Source organism: Armigeres subalbatus, chromosome 1 (assembly GCF_024139115.2).
Source record: "Armigeres subalbatus isolate Guangzhou_Male chromosome 1, GZ_Asu_2, whole genome shotgun sequence".
Lineage (NCBI taxonomy): Eukaryota > Metazoa > Arthropoda > Insecta > Diptera > Culicidae > Armigeres > Armigeres subalbatus.
The window spans coordinates 144,633,308-144,658,543 of record NC_085139.1 but is presented as its reverse complement, the minus strand read 5'-3'; the positions used below and the strand labels follow the sequence as shown (position 1 = coordinate 144,658,543).

The 25,236-nt window shown below is 38.0% G+C and overlaps 1 protein-coding gene, 2 long non-coding RNA genes and 1 pseudogene across 4 annotated transcripts; 2 read left to right on the top strand and 2 right to left on the bottom strand.

Moving 5' to 3' along the window:
- The first annotated feature begins 633 nt into the window (after positions 1–633).
- Positions 634–2,018, top strand: LOC134206612 (actin-binding LIM protein 2-like; annotated as a pseudogene).
- A 12,037-nt stretch (positions 2,019–14,055) lies between these two features.
- Positions 14,056–20,017, bottom strand: LOC134206611 (uncharacterized). The gene is given in 8 exon segments (XM_062682341.1): positions 14,056–14,357; positions 14,413–15,124; positions 15,191–15,344; positions 18,759–19,097; positions 19,157–19,348; positions 19,350–19,420; positions 19,539–19,551; positions 19,625–20,017. Coding segments are annotated over 7 exon segments (1,608 nt in total). The 3' UTR covers positions 14,056–14,357; positions 14,413–14,678.
- A 2,114-nt stretch (positions 20,018–22,131) lies between these two features.
- Positions 22,132–23,345, bottom strand: LOC134207029 (uncharacterized). 2 transcript variants are annotated; one of them, XR_009978345.1, is made up of 3 exons: positions 22,858–23,345; positions 22,589–22,792; positions 22,132–22,512 (listed from the first exon to the last, which is right to left on the bottom strand). It is a non-coding gene; the product is annotated as an uncharacterized LOC134207029 (long non-coding RNA). The 2 variants fall into 2 exon arrangements; XR_009978344.1 differs by having other exon boundaries at positions 22,589–22,656; positions 22,712–23,315.
- A 148-nt stretch (positions 23,346–23,493) lies between these two features.
- LOC134207037 (uncharacterized) lies at positions 23,494–25,146 on the top strand. The gene is made up of 3 exons (XR_009978346.1): positions 23,494–23,848; positions 23,900–23,949; positions 24,013–25,146. It is a non-coding gene; the product is annotated as an uncharacterized LOC134207037 (long non-coding RNA).
- Positions 25,147–25,236: the final 90 nt, after the last annotated feature.

Here is a 25,236-nt window from a genome sequence, read left to right as displayed (position 1 = left end):
AAGCTATTCTAATATATTCCTCGTGAAAATCTGTATATTAAGTGCACAGGACACAGCTAATGTCAAGAAATCTTTCTGCTATTCCTCGAAAATCTAAGCACGACAGCAAATCTCCAAGGCAGATTCGTTCTGAATTGAGTGTCCTCCTGGGTAACTCAATTGAGGGAACCAAATTTCCGTAATTTTTTCATCAAGCAACAATAATATCGACCGTATCGTATCCAGATCGTATCGCTACATATCTCATGTTTTTATCCATCTTCCCGTCTAGATTTCAACTAACAATTTATTACTTTTTCTAGCGAGAATGATGCAGGTTTCATGGGAAGGCTGAAGTTCAAAATAATGTTATGAATTTGAATCGAAAAAAAAATCAATAAAGCTTAAAAATCGAAAAAGAGATTGGCGAAATTTTGCATTGAACCGGTAATAATCAGTATGGACACCACTATGCACTAATAGACCTTTCCCGTCCGACCAAACACCTATGTTTCGTATTTTTCCCTTAAACGTCCTTGGGTTTAGTTAACATTGCGCATAAAATAAGCTGTTTCTATGAAACGGTTATTTTCTTACAATTTTTTCAAAACATCAACATCGTCTGTTTTTCGAAAAATATTCACCAGCCAGACGATGGTGATCCTTAAATTAATCGTGTTTTGGCAACACTATACAGTGGTGAGAACATCGCTCAACAACTTCTTCTGGCAACTCTGTCGCATGTTTATTTACAATTCAAATATCAAAAAGTCGCGCCACTTTGCCCACCGTCCAGAGGATTGTAATATTATTCTGGTATTATTCAATCGTAACCGGAGTTTGTGCGCGAGATTAAATAATCAGGCAGAAATCACTTCCAACCCGGCCAAGGCCGCTACTCTCCAGCATCGTCAGGAAGCGATACCAGCGATACGTAAGCAACAGAATAGCAAGGACGTTGATCCGAACGAGTGCGCCGGATGTCACCAGCAGTTGAAAGAAGGTTAGGAAAACGCACTCGATCGGTAATGGCACATTTGGTGTTTCGAATGCAACGCTTGCGGAGTGACGCTAGATGCCGAGTACATGGGCAAGGATGGAGTTCCGTACTGAGAGAATAATTTTCAGAAATCGTTCGGCGTGAAGTGTGCCTACTGCCACCGATATATCAGCGGTAAGGTGCTGCAGGCCAGCGACAATCATTTCTATCCGACCTATGCCCGGTGCACCTAATGCGGCGATCCGTTCGGCGATGCAGAGGAAATGTACTTGCAATGTGGTGCGATATGGCACCCGCGGTGCGGTCCTGGACCGTCGTCCGAGTCCGGCATCCTGAACAGGGTCGAAACCAGCGGGTTCAACAAGGAAACCGAGTTGGACTGTACCAGTACAAGTGCAATGAGTGAAATTCAGTTTTGCCATATTTCCATCGTCCCAATTAGTACGGCAGCGGGCACCGGTCAGCATCAGGATCGCGTTCACATTCAAGAAGCCGCAGCGTGATGAAGGTGTTAGTTAAGAGTATCCGCTCTGAGACACCCCCTCCCAAGAGCTCGAGAATGAACAATGAAGAACCGATCGTGCTGAGTCACTATCCGGGAGCGAAAAGCCCCTACCAGGCGAAGAACCAAAAATTGAGTTGAATGACTTTCCGTCACATCCGTATCCTTATATATACCCAGAAAGGCGCCGAAGATATTCCGAATCCTACAAGAACATTGAATCTGACGATGAGGTAGACCATCCGAAGAGCAAGGAAGATGAAGGAAATATTGCTGAAATGCACCTTCGAAAAGAAGAGGAGGAGTTGTAAGTTGAAATCATCAGGTATGGTAAAGAAATTCTGAAGGATCTTCAGGAGCATAAAAAGTACACACACTGGAAACGGGAGAACCTTGATCCTCAGAATACCTCGCGCACTACATCAGCATCGAAGGAACCGGTATGAGTCCCCAGTGGGTGCGTTGCCCTCTAGAAACCTGGACCATCATCGACTTTGTGAAGATAAATATTTCGAAGAAAGATGTTTTAGTTACAAGATAAAGATTGTCGCTGTCGTCGCTGTCCGGAACATCTTTTGCTGGCGAGGATAGGGGAGCTAAATGTCAAAGAAGGGAAAATCCATACGATTTGACAGTTTGGTACCCAACATGTTCCGGACAGCAGAACAAAGGGAACCGAAGCGACAATAATTTATCTTGTAAAGGCTCCGTCAGACGTTGCAAGTAAATCACTCGCAACGAGCATTTTGCTCGCAGAAAGTGACATCTGTCAAAAATTTGCATGTCTGACTACACTGAAAGTGATCGCATGCAAACAAATGACAACTCGCAAGCAAACGCTCGCTTGCATTGTGTGACTGCTATGCGTTAAAAATTTGCAACTCGCCGAAACGAAATTGAGCTTGCTAGTGCAGAATTAGCTAATTTTTCGCTCGCAAAAGTGAAAAGGTATTGGGTGGCAGTCTTGCATTGCAAAAATAGGAATGGAATAAGATTTTCTGGCCGAAAAACAAGTTTTTCATTTTTGTTTATATTTGCATGAGAGTAAATCTGACATTTGCTAAAAGTGAAAAGCGGCTACGAGTGACTGCAATCGCGAGTGCTCTCAGAAATCATTCGCTCGCACGAGTGATTTGCTTGCAACGTCTGATGGAGCCTTAACTAAAATATTTTTTGGCAAGCCAGAGTAAACGCGACGAGCGATGCGACGCGACTCACGTAAAAGAATAACAACTGGGTTGTTTAGCGAAGAAAAAAATTGAGTTTTATACAGCTCAGCAAATAGAGCATATTTTTCTGGTCTCCAAAATATTTTAATTTTATTTGTAAACCCTTAATTTACATTTTTAAACGCAAAATAAATAACCATTTCAATCGATAGAATGATACTAACATTCATACAATGACAGTTGGCCCATTCAGCATAAGAACAAATTTTTAGTCCCATATAAATTCAAAATGCAAATTAAAAATAGTTCCGGGGCTCCAAAAGTTCTGAAAAATTGTAGTTCGGTTCAGTTTTTTATGCAGATTTAGAATATGTAAAAACCTGGGTGGTGCGGATAGAATCGATTTGGTTGTCAAACTGAAGCCAAAATTTTCTATTGTGTCGGAGCCAAACATTGAAGATTGTGGTTATGTTCGTTTTAGCTCTTATATTGAGAAGTATTGTTATTATTTGTGGAAAAAATAAAAATAAACATAGTTTGAGTTTTGCATTCTTTGTAACAAATATATTCACATTATATTTCGAGTGGATTATTAGTAGGACTGCAACTAAAAAGCACTCGTTACGAGATTTCACGAGATTCAGCATCTGATTGGAGCATGAATGTATGTAAACCATCGTAAAGTCATGTAGAGTCTCGCGCATTCGTGCGCCTTCATGCCGGATGGAAAGAGAAATTCGAAGAGCGGAAAATGTTTGACAGCCGGAGAACTGCAAAATAATTCTGCTTATAGGATTAATTTCAAAATATCCCGCTACTCGCTTGAGAGCAGAAAAGCGGCTCTATCCGCAGCACCCAGGTAAAAACATCGTTACCCCTAAACAACCCAATTATTATCAATGAACTGTCAAATCGCACTGGTCGCGTCACGCCACATCGCACGTCGCGATTATGGCCCATCCACAATGGTGAGCGCAGCGGCAGGTTTTGACAGAAAATACATGGGTTAACTGTCAAAACGCGCCGCTGCGCTCATCATTGTGGGGGCCCCTTTACTCTGGCTTGCCCCTAAAAACATGGCGTAGTCTACAAAATAGTATAGTCGGGCCGCCACCAAACCGGACCGCGCGAGTGAGCACTCGCGATGCGACAGGAGTCGCGACAATTCGAATTATGTCATTAGTAGTGCGCATCATGCACACATTGATGCTTTATCATGCGCACTAATTTAAATGAGTTGCGGCATTGTATAACTGTAGATATTAAATAACATTTCTTTAAAAATAATTTTTCGATTTTTCTCCATACACGGAATATTTATTTAAATGTTACCATGGAATTTTTTGTCTGTATAATGATGCTCCAAATGGGTAAAATCATCTAACCGTGTATACCGACAATTACCGATTTTTCTCGTAATACAATATACCGATTTATCCAAAAATGATCTGGCCACCCTGTTGCTGGATGACACTAGAGTTTGCTTGCAGATTCACATTATTCACCAAGTGTATAGACATCAGCATGGTAGAAAATATGCAGCGGTAAGTTTATTTATTTGAATTTGTGTTTAGATATTTATTCCAATTTTTTCATTTTATATATCCAGGAAGGTCGTTTTACGGACTCGAAAGGTCGGTCGTTTTACGGAGTTTCCAATCATCATATTCTTAGAAGGTTTGTTTTCAGTATTCCTTAGCGCAAGAGAGGGTTAAATTGCATTGCCCGATTCAGTGAGTTACTATTGGCGCTTTGATGTTGCATGAAGAAGAAGCAGAAAGATGATAATCGAAAAAATTTCCACGGGAAAGCATACTAAGAAGATTTTAAAACTCTTCTCAACAATTCTCAAAGCAATTTAATTAAAAACGGTAAACACTACGGGGTTGGACTTTTTTTTCTACTGTATAATAAACACAATATTGTTCATCGAGATTTTATTTTGCAATATTTCACTTTATACATAGTATAAGAAAAGGCCAACCCCGTAATGCTTACCGTTTTAAATTAAGTTGCTTTTAGAATTTTTTAGAAGAGTTTTAAAAACTTCTTCCTATGCTTTCCCGTGGAGATTTTTTTCAATTATCATCTTTCTGCTTCTTCTTCTTCATGCAACATCAAAGCGCCAATACTAATAGCAGTTTCGGGTTGGTAAGAGCAAGCGCAATTATCAGATTATCGGTTTGTTTACATATTCGCTAGTTCTAGCGGACAATGCACTATCCGACAATACTAGCGCGATATTAGCATAATGTAAACACTATTAGCAGAAGACAATTCCTGTTTACATTATGCTAATTTCGCGCTAGTATTGTCAGACAGCGCATTATCCGCTAGAACTAGCGAATATGTAAACGGGCCATAAATGCGCTGCTAAAACAGCAGCGCAACTGACGGGTGACCAAATTTGGTAACGCGATAGCAGCGTTGCTATTTTAAACATCTCCAAACGTCAAACATCACCGGTGCGGAATACAGCAACCAAAATAATAACCCAAAATAGTGACCGGTGCGAAAAAGGGTGACTAAGCTAAAATGACAATGCTGCGAGGTTGCTGTTTTGGAAGTGCATTGGTGCGCTTGCTCTAAGGATATAGTTTTGATAACCAAAGTTGATTTGATTTACCTTGCCCTTTGGTTCAGAAAGGGCGCGTTCTGCCAACTTGGTCGAGGCAGATTTCAAGTGTGAACAAGCTACCACTGATGTTCTAAAGTGCCTGAATGACATGTGTAGCTTGTGAGGAGCCCTTGAAGATGTGATGTTGGATCAATATATTGATATTAATCGCAATTTGTAATGACAATTTTTATAATTCACGGTTTTTTTTCTCAATAACACTACATTATTCCGTTACGTATTTAGTTCACTTGAGTTTTAACTATAAAACACAATGTCGGTTTTGATCACAAACACAATGTCGGTAGTAATTACAAACGTATACTTATCAGTATTTTCATTTGATTCGCGATCCTAATTAAAAACTCCGATATAATAATATTCATAGTTTATCGCGTGTAGTCAGAATGTTTTTTTTTTTAAATTATAAGACCTAATAATGATCCATAATTTGCATCAGCTGAACCATTCTGAACGGCCGTATTGAGAATATCACCCATAATATCTTCTCTGCTTAAATAACAGACCAACAGATGTTGGACTGATTTCCCTCAGTCTCTGGTGCTTGACTTCCTGGGGAACTTATATTGAGTGTCTTTCGGAAAGAATCTGTGCCCGGGATGGGGAGTCAATTAAGGCAACATTCGTTTGAATACGGCAAAGATGAAATCAATGCCAAGTTTTTGGAGCGACTTGTCTGCTTTTGTGCGCGGGGACTCGAGCGTCGATTTGGGAGTCTGATGGCGCTCCTGATGGACCAACACTATCAACAAGTAGCAGAAGCCCTCGAGTACGTGTTGATGGTGCTGGTTTGCGTGGGACAGCTGTTGGATTTGTCGGGTCGCCATTTGGGTCTTTGTTTGCAGGAGCGTGTGGGTCGGTTTGAGAATTTGGTATTGAGTTGATATCCTCAAGCATTTTTATAACATTATTTCTAACAAGAATATCAGAATTTGAAGGGTTTTCCAAACCCTAAAACCATGAAAATCTGAAAAAGTACAAGTCATAAGTCAATTACTAAACTAAGAACTCACAACATACATAATTATACATGGACATAATCAACCATCATACCAAATCATGTCATCATAACTAAGGTAGACTTTTGTGACACTATACAATATTTCAACATCTCTTAAAACAGCACCTCGGGTCATTATCAATGAATTTTCCAGTTTATGCTTTTACTCCAGGCTTTGATACCCTCCCGTGTATCACGCAAAACCGAAAACACCCATGTGTAAGGAGGTTGCGATGCCTATTTTCGTCCCAATAGGTACGATGTTTTATGGAAAGTATGAACTATAAATTCATGCTTGTGACTTAACGCGTGTCAACCGGCTGACGCGGGATCGATTAGGGGTGTGAGATTTAATGTAATTATTTTGATTCAGTTTGATTATTTTTATTCTTAGGCAGCAAATTGTTTTCAGCATGTCACAAAGCAAGATAGGGTGTTAACTCTGCGTTGTATAGTATAGTGGAGCATGGTCGTCCCATGTCCTCAGGGCGGTGGGAGGGACATCGCCTATGGTGGCATGGAGCGGCCGTGCTTTGGCCGGCGGTGTGGTGATAAAAGTTTCTGGGCAGTGGGATTGAGTTTTAATATTTATTTTTTAATATCTATTAAAATATCTAATTATATGATCATTTTACATTTTATTCATCATTTGTATTCACCATAATTATTTCTAACCGCATTTAGTACAATTTATTAATGACTGTGGGCCACAAATATGGCCAACTTTGACCTTTGACCTATTTATGAAGACTGTACGGACCTTTCAACTCTCACGAACAACAAGGAAGACAAAAAATAAGTATAACATGCTCTTAACTCTTTCTAAAACAGTTATGTAAATTAGCACACTCAATTAATTAACCCTTTCAGGACATCTGGGTCATATATGCCTAGCGCGCTATATGACGGGCAGCGGGCATATATGACCCATCCGTTCCGAAAGGGTTAAGTAACTATCCAATCCTAAATTAATTTTTAGTGCAACAATCAACAATCACTGGTGTGATTTGCCAAATGCTACAAACAGTAGATTATTACATTACTACCTTTGGATGTTCAGGATAGGACCTGCGCTGAAAACTATCAGCACGACCATGAACCACCTTGGACTGGTAGGTCGCAATGCCCCGCACAGCCTTCAGTGACATAGTGCAATCTTCCAAATGGCATACGGATAAGACAAACACTAGTGTATATAAATGTAATACATACATCATCATTTTCCACAAATGTTTGAATATTTAGATTTTTTCGAAATGTGTTATCGTTATTAAATTCAATAGTGATCAATTACGCTTTATTCTCCATTGAATGCAACTTGTTGCGAGAGAATCGATTCAGATTTACTGTATGAAAATTTGGCAATAGTGTTATGCCAACTGTACACACACATACATACATACACACGGACAGACATATATTTGCTCAGTTTATCAAGCTGAGTCCATTGGATGTAACATCATGAATCTCCGGGACTCAGAGTTTTTGGAGTTTCAGTTTTCGGAGTGAAATGATAGCCTTTTGGTACAACTTATTAGTACGAAAAAGGCAAAAACGATAAGTACGTTCTTGTACAAAATGAAAACATTCGAATGTTATTTATCCTATAATATCATAAATATAATAGCCCTGTTTGTCTGTCCGGTGACTACACTGAACCAGAACATCCATCTGTTACTGTATGATATTTGCCTCACCCAAACCCCATAACTATAATCAGATGATTCTGAAATGCCGATCATTCAATGTAATATTTGATGAAATTAAAATTAGATGGATGAATGTCATTGAAAATTCGAATTAAAATCATTCAGTTCAAAATCAAAACAAACAATGTTGTGAATGACATTCATCTAGAAGCTGATTTATTTATTATTCGGGATGTGATTGAAAAGTAGATAGTTTTAAAATGAACTTTGTTCGATGTCCAGTACTGAGAAATAGGGATTTTGGATTCAAATGCACAAGAAAACTTGATATTAAACATCCATGTTATAGTTTGTAATGAAACTTTGTGCATACTCGTGATACAATTTGTTAATTAATTTTTGTATAATTTCATGGCTAATTATTATTAATCAAAATTTACGAATTAAATGAATGTTTAATATTTTTCTTGGCTTTTCAATTAACGTGTGCTACAATAAATGCTTTGTTTAAACATGTTTTTTAAAAAAACAACATTTTTATTTGGACTTATTACACATATAGTTTAATCAACATCTTCAAAAGCATATCGTTTTTGTCTGAACATTAATTTGTTTTCTACCCGCTCTAGCGCAAAAGGTGGCCCATCGATTATATCTACGCCTATCATTGATACGATATTTAGATTGATACCTATCTCGAAAGCCTGATAGTGTTCTGAAAAAAGTTCTAGAGACCATTGATTGACTATAAAATAATACTCATTTTTGTATTTTACGATGTCGATAATTTGATAAGCTTCTACTATTGATTCATACGTGACGGTTAAAAAATGTCCCACTTTATATATAATACTTTTATACTTCAGTGACTCAGTTGATTGAATAGCTTCAAAAGGATTTAAGGCAAAAGTAGTGTTTAGGGCATTGAAATAGGTTTTCTCATTCCATGTTCCATTAATAAATTCAGCAAACGTGTTTGGTTTTAGGAAGCTGTTATTAACTAAATCATAAGTAAAAAATATTCCGGCCTTAACACACATCGTGTAACACGGATTTTTCCTTGAAGAGGTATTATCAAAGTATTGCTTGAAGTCGCGATGACGGGCCTCATATCGAAAACAACTTTTTTTTTAATGGCCCACTACGTTTGATAATCGTCGAATAGTGATTCAAAAAATGTTGTTTTGGCTTTAGATTTTTCTGAAAGAGCGATGTGTATAATTTATGATGTTGGCTAACTAAGCTATTCAATTTTTCCAAGTCACCCAGAGTAAAAGCCGGTAAATTTATGATATCCAATAATTTAATTAGTATAATTGCATATTCCCAAACTGGATCATCAATAGGAAAAAATGGTCCCAGAATAAATGAAAAATAGTTACTGAATGTATACATTTCATTAGCTGTCATTTTCAATGTAATCGATTTCTTAGAAGTTTCTTCTAAATCAGGCATTCTAGATAATCCTTCTTCTAGCCTATAATTGTTCAGATATTTACGACGTCTATTCAACTGATCAACTGTACAGTATTTTTTTCTGAAAACGCAATAGTTGATTATCTCTACAAATCCATAATAACAGACGCCTGTGCTGTACAAGTCGTGCATGATATCTGCGTACAGATTTTCCACCACGTGGAAAGAAGGTAGATCAGAGGCGTCGCGTGGTCAATTCTTCAACCTGTGCACTGTTTGATTAAATTGGTTATTTCTCGAAAAACACATATGAAAAGGGACCTGAAATGACACATCCATTATAAACGATTCATCTTCCAGTGCGTCTCTCAAATGTTTGCACTTTGTGTTCATCAGTCTACTTCTCAGCTACGTCCCATTTTCTAAATTACCTAATCTAAACTTAAAAGTGATGATTCGTAAAATTAAAATTACCATCATGAGAATCGTTATGCTTTCCCTTATTACAAATAAGATATCTATCTATCTAATTTTTAACTGACACTTTAAATTATAAACTGAGTTATTTCGTAAAATGAGACGAAGCCTTAACTGAAGAATAGAATTTGAAAAATATTAACCATGATTAACTAATCAATAAACATTTATAATTAGCCTGATATAACATGCTTATTACTCAATTAATAATTATTCTATTTTTAATTTCTTCCCTTGATCAATATATAGAACAGGACAGATGTCGAACAGTTTACCCTCCATCAGTATGGACATTAGCTCATATAAATTTTATATTTTTTTTTGGACCGTGGACATTCGTTACACCCCCTTCATATTTGCTAATTCTGCGACAATATAAAATTTCATCAGAAGATGAAAATGTCTGATTACATTTTGCTAATATTGTCGGATACTTCAATGTCAAATATATTTTATTAACAAATTATTTACATATTTGCTAGCTCTAGCGTCAAAGCACTATGCGACAATACTAGCGCGTCATTAGCATAATGTATTTGTCATCTGCTAATACACTGGGGTAGCTTTTCACGCGGATGAATTTTATCAATTTCTCGGTCTACCTTAATTTCAACATCTTTTCAAATACCACCTGATTTTTCTTCGATTTTTTGTGGATTTTCCTTGGGTCAGCTCAATGTTTTGATAAATCTGAAGGCCAGAAATAGCCAAACACAAACCACGTAAAAAGCGACCCCAGTGTAAGCGTTTGCATTATGCAAATGTCGCGCTAGTATTTTCAAGAATTAGCGAATATGTAAATGAGCCATTAATCCCATTCAATATCAAATATCGAAAGCGCTTTTGCCCCGAGGTGCTTTATTCAAAGCAGAACTTTCGTCATGGGACGCTTTGAGAGAGCAGAAATGCGCGCGCTTCACTACACGTAAAAAAATAACCTTATATGTTATGGCAAAAAACCATTCGAAAATACTTATACTCTTCATTATGCCACCTGATGAATGATCCCATATCAAAAAGCTAATAACATTCATAAGTTAATGAAAAGTATAAGTTTCCGAATTTATGTGACTAATGAGATGTATAAGTTTTTTCTTATACATGTCATTAAGCGCCTGCTTTGGCAAAAAAGTATTAACAATAATAATAATAAACAACATTAAATTTTTTTACGTGTATTCTCTTTCGATTTTGTTCGGATCGCGCGCTCTTCACCGAATCACACATGCGCTGTTTGAAGCGGTACTCGGTAGGTACCAAACCGTGCACTGCCAACGAAAAACGCTTTGACTACCTATACATTGCCGATTGCGGTTGGAGTGGATGACATACACATACAAAATAACGTGTGTATGATGCATGGCAAAGTGTTCTCGGCTGAAAGTTCCGTGTTGAAACAACATGTGGTGGCGGTGGGTCGTTTCGGTATCGTAAAGTAAAATATAACGCGCCCCCATCGCAACATTTTGGATGTCTCACATCACGTGCCGGCTATAAACAATCCGTGCATATTTTCCGAATATTTATACCTAATCGTCAAATTTGTATAAAACATGTAACAAATCCCCATAATCCAAATATATATATTTGGATTAGAATGACAAGTAATCAATCGAGTATTTAAATGTTGGGGACGAAATTGCCACCTGTGCAGTGCACAGGTTGCACATGTCTGGACGCGACGCCTCTGAGGTAGATTATTAAATATGGAATTTGCTACTAATCCACTTTCAGACTGTTTAAGAAGAACATCTGTATTATAGTTTTCAATGGTTCGGAGATCGCCAGGGTATTCTTTATCGTCCATTGATAGCAGAGCTTTAGATCTTCGACAAAACCTACAATAGTAATTGGCTGTAAATGAACCCGAAAATTTCAAAATTTGATGAATACCTAAGTTATCTCCCTGCACTAGCGCTAGTACTATGTATACACGATGTTCTTCGCCGTTCACATTGATTTTAATTCCATTTAACTCCAAGTCTCTAAACTTATCGATCACATGGGTCAAAAATCTTTCAACACCATGTTCTGCCATATCTACCTTTTTGATCGCACCTGCTACAAATACATTACATAGCCTAGCTCTGAACTGCTCAGGAAGTGTGGGAAATCCATAATAAAGACCACAAATACAATGTTTCTTCACATGAGAACTAAGTGAGTCATTAATTTCGAACTCGTCTGAATATAAAAACACTGGTATGATTATTTTATCTGGATATTTAGCTTTGAAGCTGCTATATGTTGACCCATTGACAAAATGACAAAGATTTGATTTTCCTATCAGGCTTTCTGTATTTCGTTGCATTTGTTCAAATACATTTTCGCTCTCAAGATATTTTCTTATTTGAAATTCAATATCCATCAAAACTAGATAAGACAGTTTGCTTTCAATGGGTTCGTTACATTCATGAACGTCGGTACCCGAATAGAAAAAAACCTTAGGTTAAATTGTGTGAACTGTAAAAAAACAATAAAATTTATGAGAAACAATAGCAAATATTGTGATCGTATTGTACGATTTCTTATACTAATAAACCAATCTATTGTATTTACAATAAAATTACAATAATATGTATTACCTCGACAGAGCTTATTGTTTTTACCATAGATTCACAATAGTTTTTGTTGTTACATCAACAATCAATGATAATACGATTTTCAGAGGCTGTAAGGCCTCTGAAGGACCTTGCATCCATAACGTCCGAGAAATACCGTACGTCGATCAGTACGTGGTCTATCTGTGAGCAAGTGGCGCCACTCGGATGTTTCCAGGTGTGTTTGCGGATATTCTTGGGTGCGGATATTCTTGCGAATTGGGTACTGCTGATTGCCATCCCTCTAGCAGCGACAAAGGTCACAAGTCGTAGACCATTATCGTTGGTAGCGGAATGAAAGCTTTCCGTACCGATGACATGACGAAAAAAGTTTTCTCTCCCGAGCTGCGCGTTTGCATCCCCAATGACAATCTTCACATCGTATGTTGGGCACTATCCGTAGGCCTTATCCAGGCTCTCATAGAAAGCATCCTTCACGTCATCAGGTTTATCGTTCGTTGGGGCATAGATGCTGATCAGGCTATAGTTGAAGAATTTGCTATTCTTCATTCTCAACACACAAATGCGGTCACTTATCGGCTTCCACCGGATAACTCACCTCATCTGCTTCCCGATCACCATGCAGTCAACACCACGTTCTGCTCTGTCACCGCCACTATAGTAGATGTGAAACTTGAACGAAGTGTTTGCGATGGGATTCACCTGTCGGAATTTACGTTCTCGGATTTTTGTTTAAAGTTTTAAAAATAGTAAGAGGCGACAAAAAATACGGGTTCTTTGGGAAAGTTGACCTTAAATAAATTGTAGAATCGATTGAGTGAATAAAAATGTTTTACGGAAAAGGTCAATTGCGGGGGGGCACCCAACATAATATCAGCGAGAATGAAGCGTTTTTTCAAACCCGCACGGCGGAAGCTGCCTATCCAAATCTGTTTTTTTCGGATTTGTATACAAGTGCGATAAACTTGCTCTCATGGCTTGTTATGATTCGAAGAGGTTTTTGCCTCTCTTTGATCGTTGTTCGTTATCTATAGAGAGCGATTTCTGCAAACCCTGCACATAATCTTCTTCCATTTACTTCCATTATACGTACTTGTGTATCAACAGATACGTATTTCGTTTTCTACAGTCAAAAATAAAACAATATGTAGAAGTTTTCAAAATAATAATCTTAATGTGTAATTTCAGCTAAGACGCTCAAAAATAATTGATTACGTTTTCAAATGATGTCCGGCGACTATTTGGAGTTGATATCGCAATAAATTCATAATTTGAATTGGAAAAACAATTATTCTACAATAAATTTTATTGTTTTGATCGAAAAACTATGACAATACAAAAACAATAGAAATTGTTGTTTTAGGTTTCCAAATGTATGAGAAAAAATGAATTTTCCTATTGTTACGGTAACTAACAACCCTATATTTCTATTGTAAAAGTCCCAATAACAATAAATTTTATGGTGTACCACAATAAATTTTATTGTATTTGTATTGTAAAACTCACAATAATTTTTATTGTTATGATAATGTATTCTTTCGTATTGTAACAACAAAAGTTATTGTTTTTTTATTGTACTTTTTATTCGGGTAATTTTGTCTCTATGTATCATAAATAACTGAGGCTTTCTCATAAGATCTAAATCGGTCAGGTACCTGAATAGCTTATGCTCGGTATCGATAAAGTCAAATAGAGTAGACATTTTTCTTAACAGTAGGTCGAATACATATTGTGTCTGCGGATCTAAAAATGTCGGTGCACATGAGCGAATAAGCTGCTCCAGGTATGAGTATAGCGTTTTAATTTCTCCTTGTATTTCTATAACGTCCTTCCGTGTGAAGTTTCTTCGTTTATGCAAATTGAGTATGAAGCTGAGTGCTCTCTGTTCAATACCCTTCAGAATATCAGGAACTGGATTTGTTGGGTATACTGATACAGCATTATTTTCCACTGGATAAGTGCAACGCTAAAATTTAAAATAAAAATTTATAATATATTCAATTGAAAGTAAAATCACTTACCTCTTCTGAATTGCTAGGTGATGCATGTTGGACATTGGTCGTTTCGTTGTTTATCTCGTATTCCATACTACTTCTCTCTAATGGTAGATGAGTTTTAAGATGCCGGCTGAATCTATACATTGTTGTAAATTTTTGAAGGCAATTGATAAATGTACATACTAATCGGAGTGGCTTTTCTAGGTCATGTGATTTTAGGTGTGTGATATAATCATTTACTCGTGTGAACATATGTTGGCATCCTGCATAGAAGCACTTCACTGAATTACTCATTTCAGAAGTTTGTTGATGGATTCGATTTCTTTGTATTGAGCGGGTGCGCGAATATCATACAGGACTTCTTCAACGGTGTACCACACGAGTTTTGTAACCTTCGAAAATGGTTGATTCATAACGTTACACATCTTGATCATAATATCTACCGCACGAGCAGCTGAATCAACTTTGTACTGAACACGGTTGAATATCACATAGAATTCTCCAGTAAGCTTTCTGTAGCTTGAACCAATTGCCAAAATTTTAGGGTGAGCAGCAACTCCTTGTGCTGCATACGTTTCGATAAGTTTACGGATAAGGTCCACACCGCTTTCCAGGTTTTCAGCAAACAACAATGTATCTTCCTGGGCAGAGAGTATCGTTGGCCGGACATTTTTGTTGATCTTGCAGGGTTTCACACAGCAGTTCAGTAGCATCAGAGTACAACATACAAGTATGTCTAAAATATGAATGAACATGAAAGTATTATCAAAATAACAATATTGTTGATGATATTATATCGAACCTTCAGTAGCTTGATCGTGACTCATAAATTCAAGTATAGCGGCGGAGAACTGGTCACGTACTTTGAGAATAAAGTACGGTTTTAATTTCTTCACCAGTTCTGTCCATTTATGAACACCTTCGACAAATCCAAGTGAGTTGAAGTCTTGATCAATCTGAAAAAATAAATAAAATAAAAATGCATTTAGTCATGCAAGAGACATATTTATGCGAAGGAAAAAAGAAAAGTGCAAGTTAGGTAGGGTAACCAATTTGATTTGAACCCCTACAGATTATGAACCTTCCTGCCGACATTTTTTTCTATTTCTGAACTAAAAGCAACAGGGGACTGAAGAGAAGGCTAATACGCCGACCAACCATTTATTCAATATGGCGTACAATGTGTTTGTTTTAATTTCGTTTAATTCATGATAACAAAACTTCGGAAGGGAAGCTATACAAACACAAAAGGCTCGATGTACCTCAACTAATTGCAAGTTTTCGTCAGGAGAAGTCAATTGCCGATAATTAGCACTAACTGCGTATGAACCAAGTACCCATAACGAGTGCTGAATTTGGGTATAAAACCCACAAACTGGGTACCAAAAACAGAAGTACCAAAAACGACGTTGGGTAAAGTGCCATTGTACCGCGGATGACAGGCGTTTCACCCTCCTGAAAAGCAATTCCGGTGCTAATTCCCTCACTGTCTTCATGAGAATAATATTATATTGCTATGCATTAGTTTGACTAGCTTCCTGCGCAAGAACACACATCGCTGAAAATATCAGAACGTACACAATCAGTTGATGTCGAAACTGTGAATTTTAAACGCTGAAATGATGTAGGAAGTGAGTAGGGAAATGAGAAGAAAAAAGGAAAAGTGAGAAGTAAGAAAATAAAAATGCGAAGAGAGAAATGAGAAGAGAAGAGTGAAAATTGGAAACTGGAAAGTGAAAATTGAGAAAATTGACGTGAGAAGGAGGAAGTGAATAGAGAAATGAGAAGCAAAAACGGAGAAGTGTGTAAATTGAGAAGTGAGAATGAAAAGTGAAAAGGGGGAAGTAAGAAGTGAAAAGTGATAAGTGAGGAGTGAGAAGTGATGAGTGAGATTTGAAAAATGTAAAATTTGTCTTTATTTCCATCTTTCTTCTTCTTTCTTCCCCCTTACTTTCTTAATCTTCTTTCTTTCTTCATGTTTCCTTCTGGATGGGGTATGACAATCGTTTTGACTCTGTCCGCAGTTTGAAGTACCTTGAACATCTCGTATTCAAGAAAAATCAGTTTACATGATGCGCAAATGCTTATTGAACTGGATTGGGTATATACCGACGACAAGGACATTCCAAAGGCCTTGGTTGATCTGATAGAAACCATGGGCTGAACTCCAGAACGTTTTGAAGTACCTTGAACATCTCGTATTCAAGGAAAATCAGTTTATATGATGCGCATATGCTTATTGAACTGGATTGGGTATATACCGACGACGAGGGCATTACAAAAGCCTTGGTAGATAACGTGGGCTGAACTCGAGAACGTTTTGGAGTACCTTGAACATCTCGTATTCAAGAAAATTCAGTTTACGTAATACGCAAATGCTTATTGAACTAGATTGGGTATTTACCGACGTCAAGGACATTCCAAAGGCCTTGGTTGATCTGATAGATACCATGGGCTGAACTCCAGAACGTTTTGGAGTACCTTGAACATCTCGTATTCAAGGAAAATCAGTTCATATGATGCGCATATGCTTATTGAACTGGATTGGGTATATACCGACGACGAGGGCATTACAAAAGCCTTGGTAGATAATGTGGGCTGAACTCTAGAGCGTTTTGGAGTACCTTGAACATCTCGTATTCAAGAAAATTCAGTTTACATAATGCGTAAATTCCTATTGACCTGGATTGGGTCGAGAACGTTTTGGAGTACTTTGAAAAACTCGTATTTCTGAAAATTCTGACTTAAAGTTCAAGATGGCTATACCTCATGGAGTATTCAAAATTATCATACAATGCGGTATAATACTCAAATATTTCAGATTAATTTGCATGCTCTCTCACACACAAAAAACAAACATGGTGCCATAGAAAGTTTTGCACTTTCCGCTTAAAAAGTGCTTCGTTCCTTTAAAAATAAAAATGAAATTGGTTTTTGTTGAAGTATTTTCTTCATTTAAAAGTTCATTTTCTATTGTTCTCAATGTGACCAACTCCGGTGCTTCGAAGGCCGCGACCGAAGTTAGGCGCTGCTTTTGCTGTTCGATATCAGAGCATTTATGGCTCGATTTATGGAAGGTTTTGCTATTTTTTACAGATAATATGTAGTTCCGGTACCCATTTGTGTCCGACGAAAACATCATCGTGCATTATATAAAGAACACTACCCTGCGAACCCCGACGAATGCATGGTTTTTTTAGCCGTCTTGGCGAATGAGAGCTTGCACTATTTAATAAAGAAATACTTAAAATAATAAAATTCATAAACTTCATACCGACTTAATTTAATTTCAGAAAAAGGTGAAAAGGTAGGGTGTACACCACTATATTTTCCACAGTGAAACATTTTAAATTTGACAGTTGTACAATTTTGTTTCGAAATGTTTAAACTTTTAATTTCAGAATGGTATGCAGCTTTAAGATATGGTTATCGCAAAAGTATGCGTACTTTTATTTTGAACATAAGCAACTCTCATCGAAAAGAACCAATGGAACTTTTTATTTTAACCAATGGTTTTAATTTTCCTTATGGTTTTTCTTTCTGTGCAGAAGCGAAATCTTCCCAAGGTTTCGGATATCTAGGTCTTCAGGGTATAGTCACACTTGACCTCCGATATTTTCCTGTAAAGCCAACATCCCGATAAATAACTTTGCTGATGAAAGCGAGGGCCCAGCTCTCTTCTGTGATTTTACTCAGCCAATCTAAAACGCTGGACATATATGACCCTTCCGACCCGAAAGGGTTGAATGGAACAATGACCACGGGTCTCCAATAGCCTTGCGATCAAAGGCATAGGATTGCCAATCCGGAGATTGTTAGTTCTATTCTCAGTTTGGTCTAGTATATTTTCGACTTCCTGGGCATAGTGTATATCCATTGTACTAGCCACAAGATACATACTCATGCAATGGCGGGCATAGAAAAGCTTTCAATAAATAACTGAGGAAATGATAATAGAATACAAAGTTGAAAAGCAGGCCAAGTTCCAATTGGAGTGTTGAGCCATTGAAGAAGAAGAAGACCGTGGAGAAATCCACAAACAATTGGGTGTTGTTTGTGAATGTGTGGTATTCTGCAACTAAATGTACTATGTTTTCTAGGTTTCCCATTCATATAGCAGAAATATTCGGCTACAGGTAGTACAAGTCGAGGTTCAAGTTATATAAACTGATACTTGGGAAAAATTATTTTGGTTAGGGGTCGTACACTAATTACGTAAGCAATTATGGGGGAGGGGGGTCTGTTCTTTTCTACGCTGAATATAAATTTAAAAAAATATATTTGTTTGGGAAAAATCTTACATGGGGGGAGGGGGTATTGAAAAACCCAGAAAATTTGCTTGCGTAATTAGTGTACGGTCCCTTACTTACCAGTTGATATCCAAGTGGAGCTGCGTAATGGCGATACTTCGCAATAATATCAACGGATTTCAGCGTCTTTGTATCTTCAAATCGGCATATTTCTGTCATTTTCCACATTTTAATAACTGTTTCCCAAGGTGCATTATTGAGAGCAAGCCACCTGTTAGCTTCAGACTGTTCAGCATCATGAGGGTTAGCGTTATTTTCCTTAGCAGCTAGTTTTGCCGTGTGCTGAAGTTCTCTTCGCTCTCGATCTCGCTTAACGGTTTTCAAACGCTTATATGCCTGGTATATCGATCCTCCTGGATTCTTTCTCTCCGGAGGCGAGGCCGGGATGTAATACATTAGCTAAAATATAATTATAGTTATTTTTTGTATATATGAATACCAATACACAATTATCATACCATATCATTGTTTTCGGCTGGAAATCGCAGCTTCACGCAGTTCACGTAGTTCTCCAGCACTGCCTTCGGTAACCGACATAATGCTACGTTATTACCAGTGGAGTGACAGGAAAGATGATGATTCGCGATGATGCCAGCTAATTCCTTCTTGCTATCCTTCGATAACGGTCCCTTCAAGCTGTTCTGGATAATAAGCTTGTCCGACATCCGATTTGGCCAGTAGATGACTCAGATCGTCTGGTGAAAAAATGGAGTGTTGGCAAACTGAGGTTGGAGATCGATTGTTGGCTTAAGAACACCTGAGGAAACCTGTTGAAATAAAAATAATTATAATTTATTAATTAATTTCAAGTAACATTTTCTATTTTTGTCTTTCTAGTACATAAGGTGATTACCTAAATGTTATATGAAATCAACTTAGGTCGACGAATTGAGAAATATAGAATAAGTAAATACGCTACTACTTACCCCAACGGCCGATGCATCTTGTTGCTCATATAATAGCGGGCTTATTGCACCAGCAGCTGAAATTCCCATGTTATTGGACACATCCGATAGCTTGGTTACACCACTTATGTTTACCGCTAGCTTGCCTATCTCACCACTATCCTGTTTATCATCCGTGCCGTCGCTCACGAGGCCGTCTGAATCGAGTTCGTCAATTTGCTTCTCGGAATAAGCTTCCTGTTGCACATTCGTAGCTGTACTCGCGAAATCGTTTGAATTCTGTTCGTCAATTTGCTTTTCGAAATCAGCTTCCATCATGTTGTAACAAATTTCATATTTTTGAACAGTGTTGCTAACTGTCACACTTCTACAATTTCTGTCGGTATCGGAACCGAGTGGTTCAACCTTACACATCATCCCACTTGTCGCCCCACCTGTGGGGCAATTATCACCGCCAGTCTTCTCGGACAGTTTTCTCGGATCCGCATCATTGGATTCGATGCAGGGTATTCATGGTACCGGAGAATTGCTGCGCATCTGGCTGTATGTCTGAGGGTTCAAGCTGAAACATGTACATACTCGGTTCCAACGGTGGAATGCAGCTCTCATTCGGACCAATTGCCTATATTATTGAAAAACCAAGAAAATTTATTCTTTATAAACAATGCTGAAAAAGTGAGTTTATAAGTACCTGAGCAGTTTTCCATTGAGAAATTCGTCGAAACACCTCCTGTCCAGTTCCACTCAACACGGTACCATTCAACACTGCTTCCCACTCTGATACAGTAAGCGTGCCGAAACTCTCGGCCGGAAAATTTTTATCTGTAATGAAAATTAGCATTCATTATACTTATATTTCAATAAACAAGAAAACTCTTACCACATAATGTGAAAGCAACGTCCGGCGGTAAGCTGGTCTGCAAGCAGATTTTGTAGATATAGTTGAATTTCTCATCGAAAATCCGCAATGGATAAACGGATGTCATATTAACACTTGAAATACACTAAACACTAGAGTTTAAACGGAATAACTTCGACACAATGCGAATGAAATAGTTTTTCAAAACACACGGCACGAGTCGCCATTCACTTTTATGGTTTTTCTAATCAAATTTTCAAGGCATAGCTGAGGTGACAGTTAAACGAAAACAATTCTAAAATAGAATGATTTTCTTATTGGGGCAATGACGGAAAAAAATCATTCTGGTTTTTGATGACAATTATACGTAGTTTTCACCTTTTCGAATGTGAATGAAATAATGACGAGAAACAAAAACATTTCATTTTTTAAGTGAACAAAAATAACTTCCGCTTGATTATAAAATCATTCGATCGGTTTTGTCATTCAATTAAAGGAATCGTTTGTTTCGTAAAAGACTGAATGACGTTTCATTCAAAAAAGGGTGGAGACTTTTGTTCAGTGTAGCCAACCAGACGCAGCACGCGAGGAAATTCTCACAAAAAATAAAATATTTGACACTTCAATTCTTTTTTACAATCAGATGCAGAAAACAAAATCAGTGACAACCTTAGACAACCAGACACAGCATTTGATGAAAAAAATCACAGACAACAGACGTTGAAAATTCTGATTTTTTTTATTAATGAAATTATTAATTAACATTGAAAAAAAAAACACTTGCCACGGGCGCTACTGCGTCCACAAATAAACTAGTAATATATATAATAGCCCTGTTTGTCTGTCCGGTGACTAGCCAACCAGACACAGCACGCGGGAAATACTCACAAAAATAAAAAATAAAATGTTTTACACTTCAATTCTTTTTTACTATCAGATGCAGAAACCAAAACCAGTAACAACCTTAAACAACTAGACACAGCATGAAAAAAATCACAGACAACAGACGTTGAAAATTTTGATTTTTTATTAATGCAGAAAAAATCTTGCCACAGGCGCTACTGCGTCCACAAAAAAACTAGTATCTTATATTTATTGAAACATACAAAAAATCTGATAGGAAATCTTTTGATTATGAAACCTTGAATTGATGGGTCTAAATGTTATAAAAAAACGGATTTCAAGCAAACACACTTGCGACATATGTTTTCATGTGTTCATTAAACGATCGTGGTTTACAATATAAGAGCGAAGTCAGCAGTGATTCAAATTGTTCGGGGTTGTCATTTTCAAGATGAATCTGAATTGAAACTTGCCTGCTCAGGGATTAAGGATCTCGGGGTCGTTTTATGCGGACTTATCTCTCAATTCCGTAGCTGAGGACTGTCGTATCAAGCAGGAGCACAATATTTATTGTCTTACCCAATGGTGTTTCACTAAATGATGCTCATAGCTGTAGATAACATGAAAAACATTGAAATCTAGAGGGGGGTGTTCCTAGAAAGGCGAGGCCTGATGGTCCCTTTGTGGACCCGACAAAGCGGAAAAATAGCAAAAGTGGTGGAAACATTTCAACCTAGGGCTATGCTCTTGAAATTAGGAACTACTGGCTCAGTTCAAAACATCGTCTTATTTATTCCTATGACGTCACTTTTGCAGAGGGGTTTTATACTTGCGGTTTAGATTGGGAACCTCCGGTCCCGTACACTGATAGTCCATTCGGAACTACGATGAACCAGTTCAGCAGATGCTGACGAAGATGGCGGATAGTGGCATCGGAAGCGTTTTTCCTAGCGACAGGCGCTAGCGATCATTGGCGGCATGACGTCTCTACTTTGGTGACGTAATCTGACGGCGGGACTTCGGAATCGTGAAGTACGGCCGGATTTCGTGGTTCCTTTGCGATGAACCTTCGGGATGCCATGGACAATGGCAGATTTGGCTGATGACACAACGGTGCGCTGCTAAGGCCGACGCTCTGTGGCCATTCTCGCCACCGAGGTTGCTGGAGAGTAGTTCAAAAACATAGAAAAAGGCCCATGCTTTGGACCTAACCACAAATTAGACCCCTGTGACGTCACTATCTCATTGTTTCACATGTTAACAGTTTTACAATATAATTTTACCTTTTTCTTGTAGGTTTTAACGTTTTCTTTGTTGTGTTGTTTGCTTTTCAACGTGTTTTAACTAAGAACTAAATATAGAAATAGTTTTAGCTTTATACTAACACTCATTAACACTGTACATACATATTTTTAACAACTGTAACTGCTACTAACACATTACTAACAATTTCTATCAGTGCTAGCAATTATACAAACTAACTGAACCTAACAAAGAAACAAAAACACCAAATTAAAACAATTGCACCACATGGGAGGTATTCATTTCTAACCTCTTAATTTAATACAAATCTACACACGCGCGCACTTCTAGACCTTTCTAGAAAAGTTCAGCCAAAGAGCCAGCTGTAGGGAATGACGGGCTTTTTATACAAAAATCCGATAAAATATTAATAATGTTGTTCGCATTATGTTTTTACAGCCTGTAGAGCATAACACTTGCGCTCCATCTGTGGGCTCGACGCGATTACAACAGGGCTGTGTATCTTTTGCCTCTGCTCAAACTGCTCGACACTGACCTGTCACTGCAGCGTGACGGATGGCCGTGAGAGTGAAACAGGCATCAGGTCACTGCGTGAGTGCCAACTGTCTCATTTTATGATACTGTATTCATATTTGAATCGGGGGTATCTAGTCGTGGGAGGGATTGATTTGGAATTGTGGTGGAGCCACAAGTTAGGAATGTAACCAACGGTTACAATACCCCGTCGTCCCTCCTGAAAATGAAAGAATTTCCATTTTTTTTTAAGATGAAATAATTATTAACTTCCAGATTTAATTTCATAATCTTTTTTCAGTACTTTTGGTTCTTTGTGGAGTTTACGCTTATTTACCTTCTTCCTTGAGGTGAAGAACAAAAGCACTCCCAAAGATTCCAATGTTAATGAATATTTTTTGGTTTTCCGTGAATAGTACCTTCTCAAAGATATCGCTTGAATACCTTCTTCGCTTTTGCGAAGAAGCAAAGCTCTCACAAAGGGGAATCACTACTCATACTGATATGTAATTGATCTGTCAAATCGTCTAACTTCTCAATGTTTACGTTCGGCGCTAAAACAACGGTCCGCGAAACCGCGTTTACAACGTTTACCGCGACGACGAAACGAACCAAGATTGTGTTCGATACCGAAATGTTTCCGCGATTTACAGGTGCGTGATCGAATTTTAATCATTTGCCGGTCTGCTTCCATCGAACTGTTCGGAGGATCGGCCCGACGAAGAACTTTCAGCGCGAATGTTCAATTAGGATGTTTCCAAGTGAGGGTAATAAATTGTAAACATTGGAGTTGACTAATTAATAATTTGTTATTCTAGTTTCAGCAACATTCGTGCTTTGTTTTCGCCCGCGTCCGGACGGATGAATGGTGAGTAAATACTCAATCAAACGACTGATCTGAAGAATTTTCATTGATCAGTTTCGGTTTCAGATTCTACTTTGATCGTTCACCGAATATGCTGCCTGCGATGGGAAGTAAAAACCGCCAACTCGTTCTTCGAGTTGGTCCCGATCGAGGGTGGGGAGGATACAGCAGAGCACATCAACAACCTGCCGTTGAGGCTGGGAAATGTCCGCTCAAAACAGCCCAAATTAATTAATTATCCTCAGGAATTAGACCCGAGAAAGTGAAGTGTATTACTCTCGCTGATTTATTCAGGAGAAAAGTGAATAAAGAATTCTGTTTGTGTGTTTACATTTTTTTGGAAAAGAGTTTCCAAACAGTAAATGGGTGGTAGTGCCTCGGATGTTTACAATCATTATGCGTGATAATGAATTGTGTTTTAAATCATTACTTCGGTTACTGAGGCGAGGGATTGGAAATTATCGTTTCTAGCGAATTCGCGTTGTTTCACGGACTTGTATTCGAGTTTGTATATTTCGCGGAGGAATTTTGGCTAGTGCGCGGTGCTTTTTCTGGTGGAATTATACGGAATTCCGTACCAACGACCACGATGGCCGCATATCTGGATTTTATTTCTCGGAAGTCGATCGATTCGACATCTCTTTGGATTTCACTTCGATAGTGTTTCTCAACGAGTCTGATACGGGTCAGCAAAACTTATTGATTAATTGCATGAAATCAATTAAAATTTGATATTCTACGCGACGATTGCAATCAATCGAATTGAATTAAAAAGGAAAAAACTAAACGACGGTTCACACGCATTTGAATACCTATAATTTGTTCTCGCGTTTCCTAATAATTTGTTATTCTAGGGGTGGCTTCAGCCAGGTGAGGATAAAGAATCCAAATTTGGCTATCAGAATTCTATCAAGTTTCTTCGTTAGGAGAACGAAGCTAGTTAATTAAAAATAGGGCACTATTTTTCTCGCCCTCCCCAGGGGAAAATGAAAGATTCAAGTCATTTTTAGGTGGGCGCCAATTGAAACTTGCCTGCTCAGGGATTAAGGATCTCGGGGTCGTTTTATGCGGACTTATCTCTCAATTCCGTAGCTGAGGACTGTCGTATCAAGCAGGAGCACAATATTTATTGTCTTACCCAATGGTGTTTCACTAAATGATGCTCATAGCTGTAGATAACATGAAAAACATTGAAATCTAGAAGGGGGTTTTGTGTTGTTCCTAGAAAGGCGAGGCCTGATGGTCCCTTTGTGGACCCGACAAAGCGGAAAAATAGCAAAAGTGGTGGAA